The 13,993-nt window shown below is 40.4% G+C and overlaps 1 protein-coding gene across 1 annotated transcript in view; it reads right to left on the reverse strand.

Moving 5' to 3' along the window:
• Positions 1–1,047, reverse strand: part of LOC122809622 (cytochrome P450 2J6-like) — a 1,031,988-nt gene extending 1,030,941 nt beyond the window's left edge. Inside the window, exon 1 of the mRNA XM_044081254.1 lies at positions 692–1,047. Coding sequence (XP_043937189.1) covers positions 692–850 — 159 coding nt within the window. The 5' untranslated portion in view covers positions 851–1,047. The remainder of the gene's footprint in view (positions 1–691) is intronic.
• Between the last annotated feature and the right edge of the window lie 12,946 nt (positions 1,048–13,993).

Genomic DNA, 13,993 nt, shown 5'->3' on the forward strand with positions numbered 1-13,993 from the left:
TATGCTAACTGTGTTGAAACGTTGCATTTTATATAATTTTGTCATATGATTCACATTCAATAAATACATTTAAGGCCATCTGCATGATCCCACTCTATTTTAATGTTTAACTTTCAGCCTTCCTTCTACAGTTGTATGTTCCTTTTTTACTCTTGCCCTGTTGCTGAAGAAATTCACAAGTATAGAAATTATTGTGCACTTGACAAATATTTGATTTTTTTTCTGCTTTGTGCAAAGTGTGCGTTTTCAGAAAACTGGTATTAGTAAGCTGGTTTGCAGCTCAATAAAGCAAACACTGCTGGTTTTGACCTCATAGCTAATATGGTTTGTGTCACTCATTTGGACACAATATGGTTTGAAGTCAGTTTGCTTGTTGCAATAAATCCTGTACTTAGATAATAATAACAACTCTTTCTGTTTGGTTTAGTTTTGAGGCTACATTATGCTTGAAGGAATCCATTCACGTCACTTATGTCATATAGGTTTCATATCAATTAGTTCTGGCTCACAGAAAAAAATAATTTAATATAAATGTATTGACATTTATTCATTCATAATATGCTAACATGTATTACATATAATAAATTAAAACGAGCAGCTTAAATATTAAACAGGAACACATGAATATAATTATTTTATAACAGAAGCTAACCACCAAATACAAAAAGTAAATGATGAAACAATACAGTACCTTTTCAAGGTCTGGCAGTGGGTTGTTGTAATCCACCTGCAAAAAGTTCCCAACAATAGGCAGACCCCAGGGACCAGGAGGAAAGTTTGCAGGTCTCCTCCATTTCCAAAACAGAAGTGCAACCATGATGGCAGTAAGAGTGAGCCAAAAATGAATCATCTTAATGGTAAAAAGGTGAGAGTAGGAGAAGAAAAAATGTTCTGTTGCTAAGATTTTTGCCAGAAAACATACAGGAACAGTTTATTATACTCTGTATTATGCAGTGCTATTTAAAGGTGGTTAGTATAATGGATATATATTTTTTTCTGGGGTATAATGACTGGAATCAAAGCCACACCTATTACATTTCCTAAAAGCCATGGCAGTACAAAGTAAATAGATCAGTCAGTCCCTTTTGTATAATTAAGGCTCCACAAAGTTAATTTTTCCCTCTGTAAATAAGTAACAGAATTGCAATCTGTGCTGTAATTTATCAGGCGCTGGCCATGATTCTGAGATGCAGCTTTTTCTTTTCATGTTTAGCGTAACATAAGCAGGGTTTTTCCTTTACTGATACATTGTAAGCTATAATTAATTGGCTACTACAAAGTTCAAATGATATAGCTCAGTTTTGTTTATTGCATTTAGTATTTAGTATGTGTGCATGTATTTATCACCTCCCTATGTAACAGCACATTACTTAACAGTTTGACAAACCTGTGTCTGTTATTTTTATGTTTATCTTATAATTAAAATGGGTTTTGTGTATAGGCTTACTTCTCAGTATTACAAAGCTAGAAGATGCAGTTTATGTGTTGTTTGTTATTATATAATGGATTTACATTGTACTATGATTAGATTTTATTTACTAGCCATTATATTATGAACCATGTTAATATACTGCAGTTTTGCTCCCAGGCCTCTACTGAAAAGGGGGCCTTTTAGAAATAGTCATATTTTCCCAGTAAACAAATGTAAAGAAAAGAGAAAGAAAGAAAGAAAGAAAGAAAGAAAGAAAGAAAGAAAGAAAGAAAGAAAGAAAGAAGATTAATGCCTCTGGCATTGGTATCTACCCACACAACAATTAAGCCTCCTCTTTATTTCTTTATTTTTTAATTAAAATTTGTTGTCCACAGGATTGGCCAAATACCCTGCACAAAACAGATCCATTAATTCCTTCTTGGAGAGAGAGCTTCAGGACCATTCATTCCATGGCAGACGAGATAGAGCCTCAGGTATTAAGGAGTGGACCAGTCTGCAGATTACATGTACTGCCCTAGTCTTACCCCTTCGGGACTATTGTTGCTTTTGTGAGGTGCATGCAGGCTTCTGTGCACACACAGCTTCTTGACTAAATGGCACATCACTTTGCATCTTGAGAATGTCAGGCTCTTTTTGCTGTGGATAACACACCTTCAAGGGTTACCAAGGCAAAGAGGCAAGCTGCTCCCTCTCTCCAGGATGGGTGAGCTGGCATCAGCCACAGACTCCTGCCTGGCCTCTCTTGTACCTGTCCACATAGTTGAACTTAGCTCTTCTGAGCTGCTTTCAGGGCTTTATTCCTCAGTACATTGTTGTCTTCCAATCACAGTTACTAATATAGATTATGAGGATGATGATTGATGATGATGATGATGATTATGATGATGATATATTTAGTCACTATTCATAGTGACATGTCTTGAATTGTGTATTCAGTCATTGCACATTGTCTGCCAATTGCATACTGCCAGATTTTTTATTGCAACACTATTTTTGATGCATGCCTAAATTCTACCTGATTATATTATGATATGGATGTATGCTATTTAAATATGTATAATTTCTGTGCATTTTGTATTATACTATTAATAACTGTACCACAAGCTTCTGCTTTTAGGGGATTTCTTCATTAAATTCCCTTAGAAAATGAGCATAGCACAGCAAGGTTAACCTAGTTAACAAAACCTCACCAGGCCTCTTGAGGATTGTGCAGTATGCTGTGTGCAAATAATGTACAGAGACTAAATGCACAATGCTAGACATATCACTATGTATAAACTATGTATAGTGACTAAATACCATAATCATAATCTAGATTAGTAACTGTGATGGAGTGGCACCAATGTACTGAGGGATGATAAAAAAAATAATTGTTAGGCGTTTGTTATTTGATAATGACTCTATCTAAGTGACTCCACAGGTGCTGCAACATACAATGTTATTTGAAACTGCATTATAAGAATATTTAAGATTAGATAATGAAAGCAATATCCTTATGTTTAGCAGTATCTCGTTCCATAGGGATACAACCTACTACTAGGAGCTATGTAAACAGTTTTAGGGTTTGCTTTTGTCTTTGTACTGTTGATTGTTTGACTTAAGATCCTTTGACATTTTTTATCATGTAAGGAACCAAACTACCCAAAAAGAACAAACAGGGGTAATTGGGATTAACATGGCTAGGCTTGTAAAGGCTCTAGGGCCCCTAGCCTAATAACCTGCTCTGAACCTATGAACCTATAGGAGAGCAGATATATTTTCTGTGAAGAACCTCATTAGTGAAACTTAGCTGAGAATATTTAATTAAATTTTGTAAAGTCATAATTTTTAGGGTATTGAGCATCTCACAGTGATATGAAAGGGATATTTGCAGTGAATCTGGCAATTCTGTTGTATGAAATAAATTGGTGAGCACAATTTTTTGGTTTCCTAGTAGCATTTCTGCCATATAAAAGTGTTGCTATAAGGAATGCTCTAGCAAGTATTTATTTACATGTTAGGCTTTAAATAATGCTGATTTGTTGGTTGGTATGTTTTATTGTGTTGTAGATGTGTTCATAATTCATGAATATTTATGAGGTTATTGATCCATGGAGATCTTTATAAGCCCAGCCATACATTTCCATGAAGATTTTAACCATTATAAGTATGAATAACACAAAGACAAGCAGAACATTCACGTGTTACACCTAAGCATGAGGGATAAGGGTGCTAAACCAATGGTGAGTTTGCGGTTACCCATCCATTTGTCCAATAGGTTCAAATGAGATTACTAGGCTAACAGCTTAACAGCCCTTACAAGCCTAGCCAGTATAACCTGATTTTACCCAATATGTGGTCCGTAGGGGCAACAAGATCGCATAGGTTTGCGCACATGCCTTGAGTATTTTACAAAGTGCCCCTGTCCATAAGAGACATAGGTGCTACCCAGGTGTAAATTTGGATTCCCCATCCATTGATCTAAATTTTGTTTGAAGACAGCTAGGGAAAGGCTCTATTTGAAGTGAATAGGAAGCCAGTTCCAAAGAAGGAGTAATCAATGTGACACATATCTGTTCTCCAGCATGTTTTGTTTGAGTCACTGACTAGATTTAGATCCCTAGATCAGGTGACTCTTGTGCTGTTGGTCTTGCAGATGTGCAGCAGCTCAATCAAGGCTGGATTTCTGAGTGCCTTGTAGGTCAGGCATAGGTCACCCCTTAATAGCTGGCAGGAAACAGAATAAAAGGATAGGGCTTTTAGTCTATCCACATAGGACATGTTGTTTTGCACCCTGTATTTTCTATGTGAGGAACATCTGGAGTCACTCAAGCTGTTTTAAGTGCCTAATCAAGTGCATGCCAAAAGGTGCATTGTGCTCAATTATTGGTCTGATGAGGGCCGAGTATAGTGGACTATAACTTCCTTATATCTGGATGCCATGCCTTTACTGATAAGCTGTGCCACATAGAAGTTCTTCCTCACCTCTGAGGACAAATTGTGGTCAAAGTTCAGACTACTATCTATCTGTACCTATATCTCTCTATAAGTCTAGTCTTAGGGTTGCAACTGTCTTTATCTTCCCAAAGGGTATGAAAATGCATTTTGTTTCACATTTAGTTTTGGATCTGGCACCAATCAGCTATCTGATTCAGACCCTGCTGAATGATATCTATATTGTTGTAGGATTCAGTGATTGCCCCATCTTGCAGTCATAAGCAAACTTTGTCATCCAGAGGCCTTTCACATTAGCCTTGTCTTCACAAAAGTATATTCCATACAGGAGTGGTTCCAGCACTGAGTTTCCTGCACATCACTAGCAACTGGCCTACTGCTGGATGTAGATTCATCCACTTTAAGCACGTGTCCTACCTGTGAGCAATATGGCTACCCATTTGGTGACATAGGGATGTATGCCTAATTTTGTGAGTTTATTTATAATATGTGAATGGGGGACTGTGTTAAATGCCTTGACCAGGTCAAAGTAGGTTGTATGCACTGTTTTACCCTCATCCATGGTCCTAGTGACTTTTTCAAAAAAGTCCACCAGGTTTAGTAGGCATGACCTGCCATTGACAAAGCTGAAACTGGGTTGGGTCCAGTGTCTGGAGGTTTTCTATAGAATTATTTATCAGGTCCAAGATTATTCTTTCCATTACCTTACATATAAGACTAGTCAAACTTATGGGTCTGTAATTACCTGGGTCAGTTGATATTTCCCCTTTGTGCAGAGGGATGACTCTTGCTGTCCCCCACTCTATCATGACAAAGCTAGTCCAGAGGCTGTGGTTAAACTGAGATCCCAATAGTCTTGACAGGTCCTGATTCCAAACTGTTTAAGAGGCAACTTGCTATATCATCTGACCCCTTTAAAGCCATGCTTTTAGCTTTAGTGCAGTAGCAGCCTGTTCTTTAGTAGTAATTGGTGGGGGAGTGGAGGAGGGCATTTCTTGGGGGAGAACTGGGTGTGATGGGCAGGTAATGTTTTGGGTGAATTTATCAGCCAGCAGATTTTCTATATCTTCTGGCTGAGTATAGATGATACCATCCACAACTAATTTCACATATTGTTGGGTGTTGCCCCTAAGATTGTGGACATAACTGAAAATGCTCTATGAATATCCTTAGCTTTGAAGGGTGTATTTTTGCATTAAAGTCTGTTTTCAGAGTCTTAATTAGTTCCCTGATTCACTTGTTTAGACTAATGATGGACTTTTTACTCTGTTGTGCACATTCCCTATTACTTCTTGACAGGATTTTATTTATTTTGTTATACAACCTATTAATACTAGGGGTTCACTAGGTTGGCTTGTTTTTGCAGTTTGACCTGGGCTTATTTTGGTCCAGTACAGCCATTTCTGTGCAGTTGTATATATGGTTATGCAGGGTTTTTGTGTACACCTCTGCATATGCTTCTGTGTTTTTTCTGGGGGTTTGTTGGAGCTTAGAAACTATCTATGCCATCACTTAATAGGAGGTAGTTTGCCTTAGAACGTTCTTAATGATTTTGGAGTTAGATTGGGGGGTCTAGTTTTACCTTTATTACAAGGGAGACTGGTTTGTGATCTAATTTTACCAGTGAAGACATCAAACTTTTTTGGGGGGTGTAGTGCTCACCCATATTTGTGAGTACCAGATCTAGGTTATTTGTACCCCTAGTGGGGGTGCAGACTAGCTACTCCATAGCATTTGAGTTTTACAAGTCAAGAAATCTTTGGGCTTACTTGCTCATAGCCATGTATGCTTCCCAGTTTATGGAGGGGTAGTTAAAAGCACCCATGAGAATGGTATTGGGCTAGATGGTGAGTGATTCTAGTAACTTCCAGTAAGATGTATGGGTTTCCTGGTTCATGTAGGGGACCTGCAGCTAGCAAGAATATGGTAATGGATTTTTCCCATAGTTAGCTGGACATGGAATATTTCAAGCATGTCATATTGTTTGATCAGCAGCCTTGAGCTGTGTTTATCATTTTTTGCTCTTTCATGCTCAGTCAGTGGTCAGAACATATGAAAGGTGTTATAGCCATGCACAGCTGGTGTGCTTTCTTTGGCTTTGATCTATGTTTCAGTAACTGCACAGATGTCAGAATTTTGCAGGGTTAGCAGCACTTTTAGGGAGTGCAGTTTCTTGCTGAGACTTCTAACATTGAGCACTAACACTTTTAGCTTTTCCTGAGTAGCTTTTGTTATGTTGGAAGGTTTGTCTGTTTGGCAAAGCCTAGAAAGACACTATAGGGGTGGATAATGTTTTGACCAATATCCAAAAGCCGAGTAGTGACACGTGAAGACCACTTCTGGCAAATCAGCATGGCCTGACCACCATGTCTCTCCAGGCTGACAAGTATTGGACCCATTTAGAATCACACCAGTAGCTAATCCAATTGTTATTGTTGATAATTTTCTGTTGATTTTGTGGCATCATCCTTGGAGATGGTAAAATGTTCAGAACTGGTGGTCAAGGACACTATATATACAAATGTTGTAGATATAGCAAACTTGCTGGCTGACAGATTCAATGAAAACTTTACCTCTCTGTCCCCCAATCAGTAAAGCAGAACACCCCCAGTACCTGCCCCCTTTTCCTTATATCTAGGGAACAGGTCATCACTGGTCTCTCAAAGGCAAAAAATACATACTGCATGGGACCCGATAACATCCCAGGCTGCATCCTACATGAACTCAGGCAGGAACTTGCAGCACTGTTAGGCACCCTATTCAACCAAAGCCTGAGTACTGGCTTCCTCCCAGCTGAGTGGTGGACAGCCACTGCCATCCCTTTACACAAAGGTGAAGCGTCCACTGATCCAGGAAATTATAGACCTATCAGCCTAACTAGCCTGATCTGCAAGGCCATGGAACGAATTATCATTGACCTCATTAACAAGGACATTGGCAACCTCCAAGCACTTTATCCTACACAGTTTGGCTTCATCAAGGGTTGTTATGTCGGCTAAATTTGGTCGACTTCTTTGAGACAGTCACCACAGCCATGGATGAGGGGATGGTGGTGTACACCGCCTACCTTGACCTGGTCAAAGCCTTTGACACTATTCTCCACTCAGGCATAATAGATAAACTTTCTCAACTAGGCATCAATCCATATGTTACCAGATGGGTAGCAAATTGGTTCACTGATAGAACCCATGAAGTCAAAATAGGGGAAGCCACCCCAAGCAGTAGACCTGTAACAAGCAGCATACCTCAGGTTTTGGTCTTGTGGCCTCTGTTATTTGGGATATACTTTTTGAGGTGCAGGCCAAAACCAGTGGGCTATGCCTGATGAAGTTTGCAGATGACTGCAATCTGGGAGCTGTTATCAATTCCCCTAGTGATGTGGACATCCTCCAAGAGGGTCTCACTCAGACAAACGAGTGGTGCCAGAAACATGGCCTCAAGCTGAATACCAAAAAACATATTATCATCTCCTTTGGGGAGAGTGACATCCTCACAAATTATCACATTGATAACATCCTGAGCACTCAATCAGTCATGAGGGATTTGGGCATCCAAGTTGCTAGCAACCTGACTATTGACCACCATGTTGCTTCCATTGTATGGAAAGTCTTCTACACCTCATAAGTAAGGGTATCTCATCCAGGGACAAGGAAGTCATAACATCCCTGTATTTTTCCCTTATAAGGCCCATTATTGAGTACAACTCCCCTTTCGGCATGTACCTCGCAAAGCACATGCAGCAGCTGGAGAGACCACAGAGGTTCCACATCAGGAGAATCCAGGGCCTCAAACATCTACCATACACAGATAGGCTAAAAGCCCTATCCCTCTACTCGGTTTCATGCAGACTCCTCAGAGGTGACCTCTGCCTGACATACAAGGCAATCACGGACCCCACCTTGATGGGACTGCTGCGTATCTGCAAGTCAAGCTCCACTCGAGTAATCCGCACTTGCGGCCTCAACTTGGTTTGTGATATCAACAAGTCTTGCTGGTGGGACAGATTTGTGTCCCAGAGACTCCCCATCTATGAAATAGACTCCCACTCCATATCAAGCAGAGTACTTATTTACCCCTTTTTAAGTACAACCTGGATAACTGGATGGGAAAAAGAAAATATACTCCTGGGATTCCACCCATGTCCCTTCTTGACAGGGGCATCAGGTGCTTATTTGTCTAAACATGGGGCTAAACTCTTGGCTAGGCTTATAAGGGCCTCAGGGCCAATAGCCTAGTAACCTCCTATGATCCTATGATCCTATAATGTTGCTCAGTGTTAGGCTCAAACCTGCTTGTGATATATTCAGAGAGCTTAATCATGTCTCTCTTCATATAGTCCAAGAAGGTACATCTTAGGTTATTCATGCCCTCATGAACTATGATTGAGTCATATTGGTATATGGGGAGGGGTAAGTGATCTTAGTGGTTGTGTGATCTGTTGGATCCTGGCTCCTGACAGACAACTAACTGTAACATTCCTCTTTTCCTTACCCTGGTAAGAGGGACATTAGTGTGTCTCACAATGGAGTCTCCTATGAACAGAATGTTGGGCTGTGGGGTGTTTTGCCTTATGGGCTTGACACCTGAGACACAATCAGATGTGGCTTTATGTGTTGTGATGGAAATTGTCTCATTTGTGTGCATGCAAAGTTTCTGAGGATTGTTCCTTAGAGGCCTTTGATTTTTGGGAAGTTACAGATGAGCACCTCTACATATGTGAGTCTACATGTCTGGTCTTTATGGGAGCAGTGCTTGGTGTGTGTATGTTGTGGACAACCTATTTGTTGCTTTTTGTGTCTGTATGTGAGGGTCTGGCCTCCAGTGTCAATGTGTAACTACATCATTTACATACTGTATTTGTCTGTTTGAGAATTTAGTGGTTGTCAGTATACACAAGGCAATTTTTACATTGCCTCAGCATGCCTGTGTCCACCAAGCTAGATGCAGAGATAGCAGGAAAGTGCCTATTTGTGGCTGCTGGACACTCTTCCCAGTCTCATCTCGTCAGCTCATTCTACTGAGTACAGAGAGATCATTTGGGAAGCCCCCCCCCTTAGTTTCTCAACCTTGAATTATCTTCTGTTTCCTCCCCTCCCACTCAACCTAAAAAAATTGCACTTTATTCAGCTGCTTTTACTGAATTTGTATTTCTTCCTACTAATTACTTTATTTTGCTTTTGCTGCATCTTCTTAAAATTGTTCAATTGCATTTATTCTGCTGCATTTATTACTGCTTTTAGTAGCTTGATTAAATTGTAACTATTATTCTAAGTCTTGTGGTTTTGTTTTAAGCACTTGGGATTCAGGACAGTTATTTTACATTAAGGATTCTAGTATACACTCTTGTGGGAGGAGAGGGTAGCTTCTGCCCTTCGTAGCTGAGAATTGCTGGTTGAAGGCTTATTGTGTCTGCTTATTTGAACTGTTTTTTTTTTTCTGAAATCGGTGCACTCTATTTGCTGTAGCATAGACTAGATTCAGACCTGCTGAATCTAGCTCTGTTTATATAACTTGAGCAATAAGCCAGATCATCCTTTGTTGGAGAGGGTTCCCCTGCACTTTACTGGCATGGGTGTACAGTTAGAACTTGTCAGATTGAGGGTTGCTGGAACAGGGTTCAGTTTTGAACTTTTTTATTGGTTAGTTTGTTTAAATCAGTTTGCTGTCATACATAAGCAGACCCAAGCCATCTGCTGATCTCTGCAAAACTTAAGTAAACATTTTCACTGTATATTGCACACTTGAACTGCATTTTTACCAAATCACTGCTTATTTGAACTGTTATTTTTCTGAAATTGTTGCATTTTGTTTGCTGTTGCATAGACTAGATTCAGACCTGCTGAATCTAATTATGTTTGTATAACTTGAGCACTAAACCAGGCCATCTTTTGTTGGAGAAGGTTCCCCTGCACTCTAGAGGGGAGGAGTATGCAGTTAGAACTCTGCTGATTGAAGGTTGCTGGAACAGGGCTCAGTCTTAACCTTTTTTATTGGTTAATTTGTTTATATCAGGTTATGCTCATTTGCTACATAGCACTGCTTTTGTGCATCACTTACTGCTCCGCAGCAGTGGACACCATTGATGGTTATAGACACAAACACTTTTGCCTGCAAATTCTCCCTTATTACTCTGCTGGTGCTTCAGCGTTGAGTTCTTGTGATTGTTCCTTACTGACAAATGATACATTCAGCAAAGCTCCTGAGGTACCAACATAGATCCTACCCACTAGCCCTTAATATTTTTTGTCCACTTATCCTGTCCTCTACTTTATCTGGTCCTTCCTGTCCTCTCCCTGTTTTCTGACCACATCAACTTACCTAGCATTATGGACAGATAATTTCCCACAGTTTCTCCAGCCGGTCTGATCAACATGGGCATCCCGAGGCAATGGTGCAATTGCCTCATGTACACTGACAACCCACTTCTACTAGTCCACACAAATTCATTACGTGTATTTATATAAAGAACCTATAATCCAGTATATCTCGTTCACCAGTCAGTTCATCTGATATTAAGCAGGTTGTCAGCATGCACACCTCACCTCCTGTACCTACTAAACCAACAACACTTTAACCTACATATGCAGAGGTCCTTACAAGAAGCTTACCTTAACATCAGAGATCTCCAAAACACAAACCAAGCATGCTTCACATAATACATCCTCTGCAGAACTTAATACACATAATATATCACACACCAGTGTCTCACCAGTCAAACCCCTAAGATATAACATAAAAAAAAATCTTAGTTATATGTGACTCAGCTGTGAGACACACAGATGTCTTTCTCACCAGGCTGGAAAAGGAAAAGGTTACGGTCAGCTGTCTCTCAGGTGCCACAATCCACCACATCACAAATGCACTCAAGCCTCTCAAGAATAGGCACTGGTATGACTCTGCCATAGTCCATATTGCTGTGAATGACTTGTGATGTACCTGGCTTTTCTATATGAATAGAGACATGACTGAGCTCTCTGATTATGTGTCTGAGGCAGGTATGTCCCTAGCCTTAAGAAGAATTTTACCTTTGCCTAAAATGATACCTCAATACAAACAAAAAATGATTGACTTCAACAATTGGCTTAGTTTCTGGTGTCATTCAAAGGAGATCCAGTATCTGTCAGCCTGGGGTGGCATGGTCGCCAGACCTTGATGGTTTGCCAGAAATGGTCTTCATCTGTCACCCCTGGGACTTTAGTTACTTGCTAAGGCTTTTGCCATCCCCATAGTGACTTTTTAGGCAATGTCACAAGAACAAAATTCCCTATGTAAGAATACCCTCAAAAAACAACCTCAAGGTTATGCTGCTAAATGCTAGGGGTCTAAACCAGAAACTGCACTCACTAGAAACATACCCACCCTGGAAGATGTTGACTTATGTGCAGTCACTGAGACCTGGTTTAAGGCTGAGGAGAGCACCCCAGCTATACCAGGTTAAATTTTTTCAATACATTCAGACCACAAACTGAAGGCATGTGAAGTTAAGGAAGTGGTGTATCAATATTCATTAAAGATAAAGCCCCTCTAGATTGGTTAAACATCATGATTCCCTTGAATTACTTCAAGTGTAATTGACTGTAGGTAAGACCCCTCTTCAGGTCATTGCCAGCTATAGGACCTTCTCCATGAATCAGGACATCCACTTAGCCTACTTGGATCTACTTGAGTCAATCAAGATACAACCAAACACCCTGGGTTTGGGTGACTTTAATTACCCGTCCATAGACTAGGTAAATTGTATGTGTTCTAACTCACATGCCCAAAGTTTCCTGGGCTTCCTTAACTCCAATGCCCTAGACCAGCTGGTTGACACATCCACAAGGGGCTCAAACATCCTGAACCTGGTGGTCACCAACATGGGGTCCACTGCACCACCCTCAGTTTGTGGCAATCCCTGATGAGATCTGACCACAAATCATTCTTGCTAGAAGTAACTAATACAAGACACCCCCCTGCGCTTAGCAACAATTAGACTGAAAAACTTCTCTAAGGCCAATTACAAACTCTTATGTGATGGTATAAATAGCTTCATAGCCCCTCCCTCCACTGATGGAACAGGCACCTATGCTGAATTATACAACAATGCTTTATACAAGCACCTGTACAATTGTATTGACTCTGCCCTACCTGATAGAACCAAAGCAAGATCTTGAAGGAAAAACAAACCAGCCTGGTGGACAACTGCCATTAATAGGCTATACAATAGGAGAAAGAAATTGCTGTCTAACAGCTGGAAGGAATGGTCTAAAAACTGGAAAAGCTCCCTCCTCAACTCAAACAAGCAAATAAGACTCCTAGTGAAGTCCTCCAAAGTTAACTACAAATCCCAATTAGCTTCTGTAACTAAAGATAAACACAAGGCACTCTTTAGTTACATCTGTACTCTAAAAGGTAAGGCCTAGATTTTCCCCTGAACTCATAGTTAATGGTACTACATATACAGAACCTGTGGATATAGCAAACCTGCTGGCTGACAGGTTCAGTGAAAACTTCACTTCACTATCCCTGACACATATACCCCCAAAGAAACCTGACCCCACCTAATATCTCAAAGGAGCACATCTTAAATGCCCTATCCAAGGTAAAAAATACAGCCTCTATGGGACCAGACAACATCGGGTTAAACAGGAATTAGCATCACCATGGAGCATGTTTTTCAATCACAGCCTAGGCACTGGCTTCATTCCAGCAGAATAGAAAACAGCTACCATCATCCCTTTGCACAAAAGGGTTGCATCCATGGACCCTGGGAACTATAGACCAGCCTTATATTCAAGGCCATGAAATGAATCATAATGGAGCTTATTAAAAAAGATATAAGAAATCTCCAAACACTTGACCCAGCCCAGTGTGGCTTTGTCAAGTGGAGATCATGCCTGTTAAACTTGGTGGACTTCTTTGAGACAGTCACTGAAGCCCTAGATGAGGGAAAATCTGTACATATGGCCTACCTAGACTTAGCAAAGGACTTTGACACAATCTTCCACTAAACCATCATTGATAAACTCACCCAGCTGGGTAGCAACCCATATACTGTCAGATGGGTTGCAAACTGGCTCACTAATGGAATGGTCAAAATAGAGGACCCCACCTCCTCCAGCAGACCCGTAACCAGTAGTGTTCCACAGGGTTTGGTTCTAGGACCACTACTGTTTGGAATCTATTTCTCTAAAGTAGAGGCTAAAACTAAAGGACTGCGACTGACAAGAATTTGTTGATGACTGCAAATTGGGAGCTAGAGATGTCAACATCCCACAATAAGGTCTTACTCAGACTAATGACTGGTGCCAAAGTCATGGTCTTAAACTTAATGCAAATAAATGTATTATCATCCCCTTTGGCAAGGGGGATGCTCCTGCAAACTTACACATCAGTAGCAATACCCTAAGCAAACAGTCAGTGGTGAGAGATCCAGGCACACAGGTTGAAAGCAACCTTAACTTTGATCACCACATCTCCACAGTGGTAAGAAGGGCATTGTATATTGCTCATCTCAGAAGTAAGGGCATTGCATCCAGAAAAATAGAGGTTATAACCCTTCTCTACTCTTCTCTCATCAGGCCAATAATAGAGTACAATGCTCCCTTTTGTATGTTCCTTTCCAAACACTTGCAAGAGTTGGAGAGA

Source organism: Protopterus annectens, chromosome 8.part0 (genome assembly GCF_019279795.1).
Source record: "Protopterus annectens isolate FY-2018-M chromosome 8.part0, PAN1.0, whole genome shotgun sequence".
NCBI lineage: Eukaryota > Metazoa > Chordata > Ceratodontiformes > Protopteridae > Protopterus > Protopterus annectens.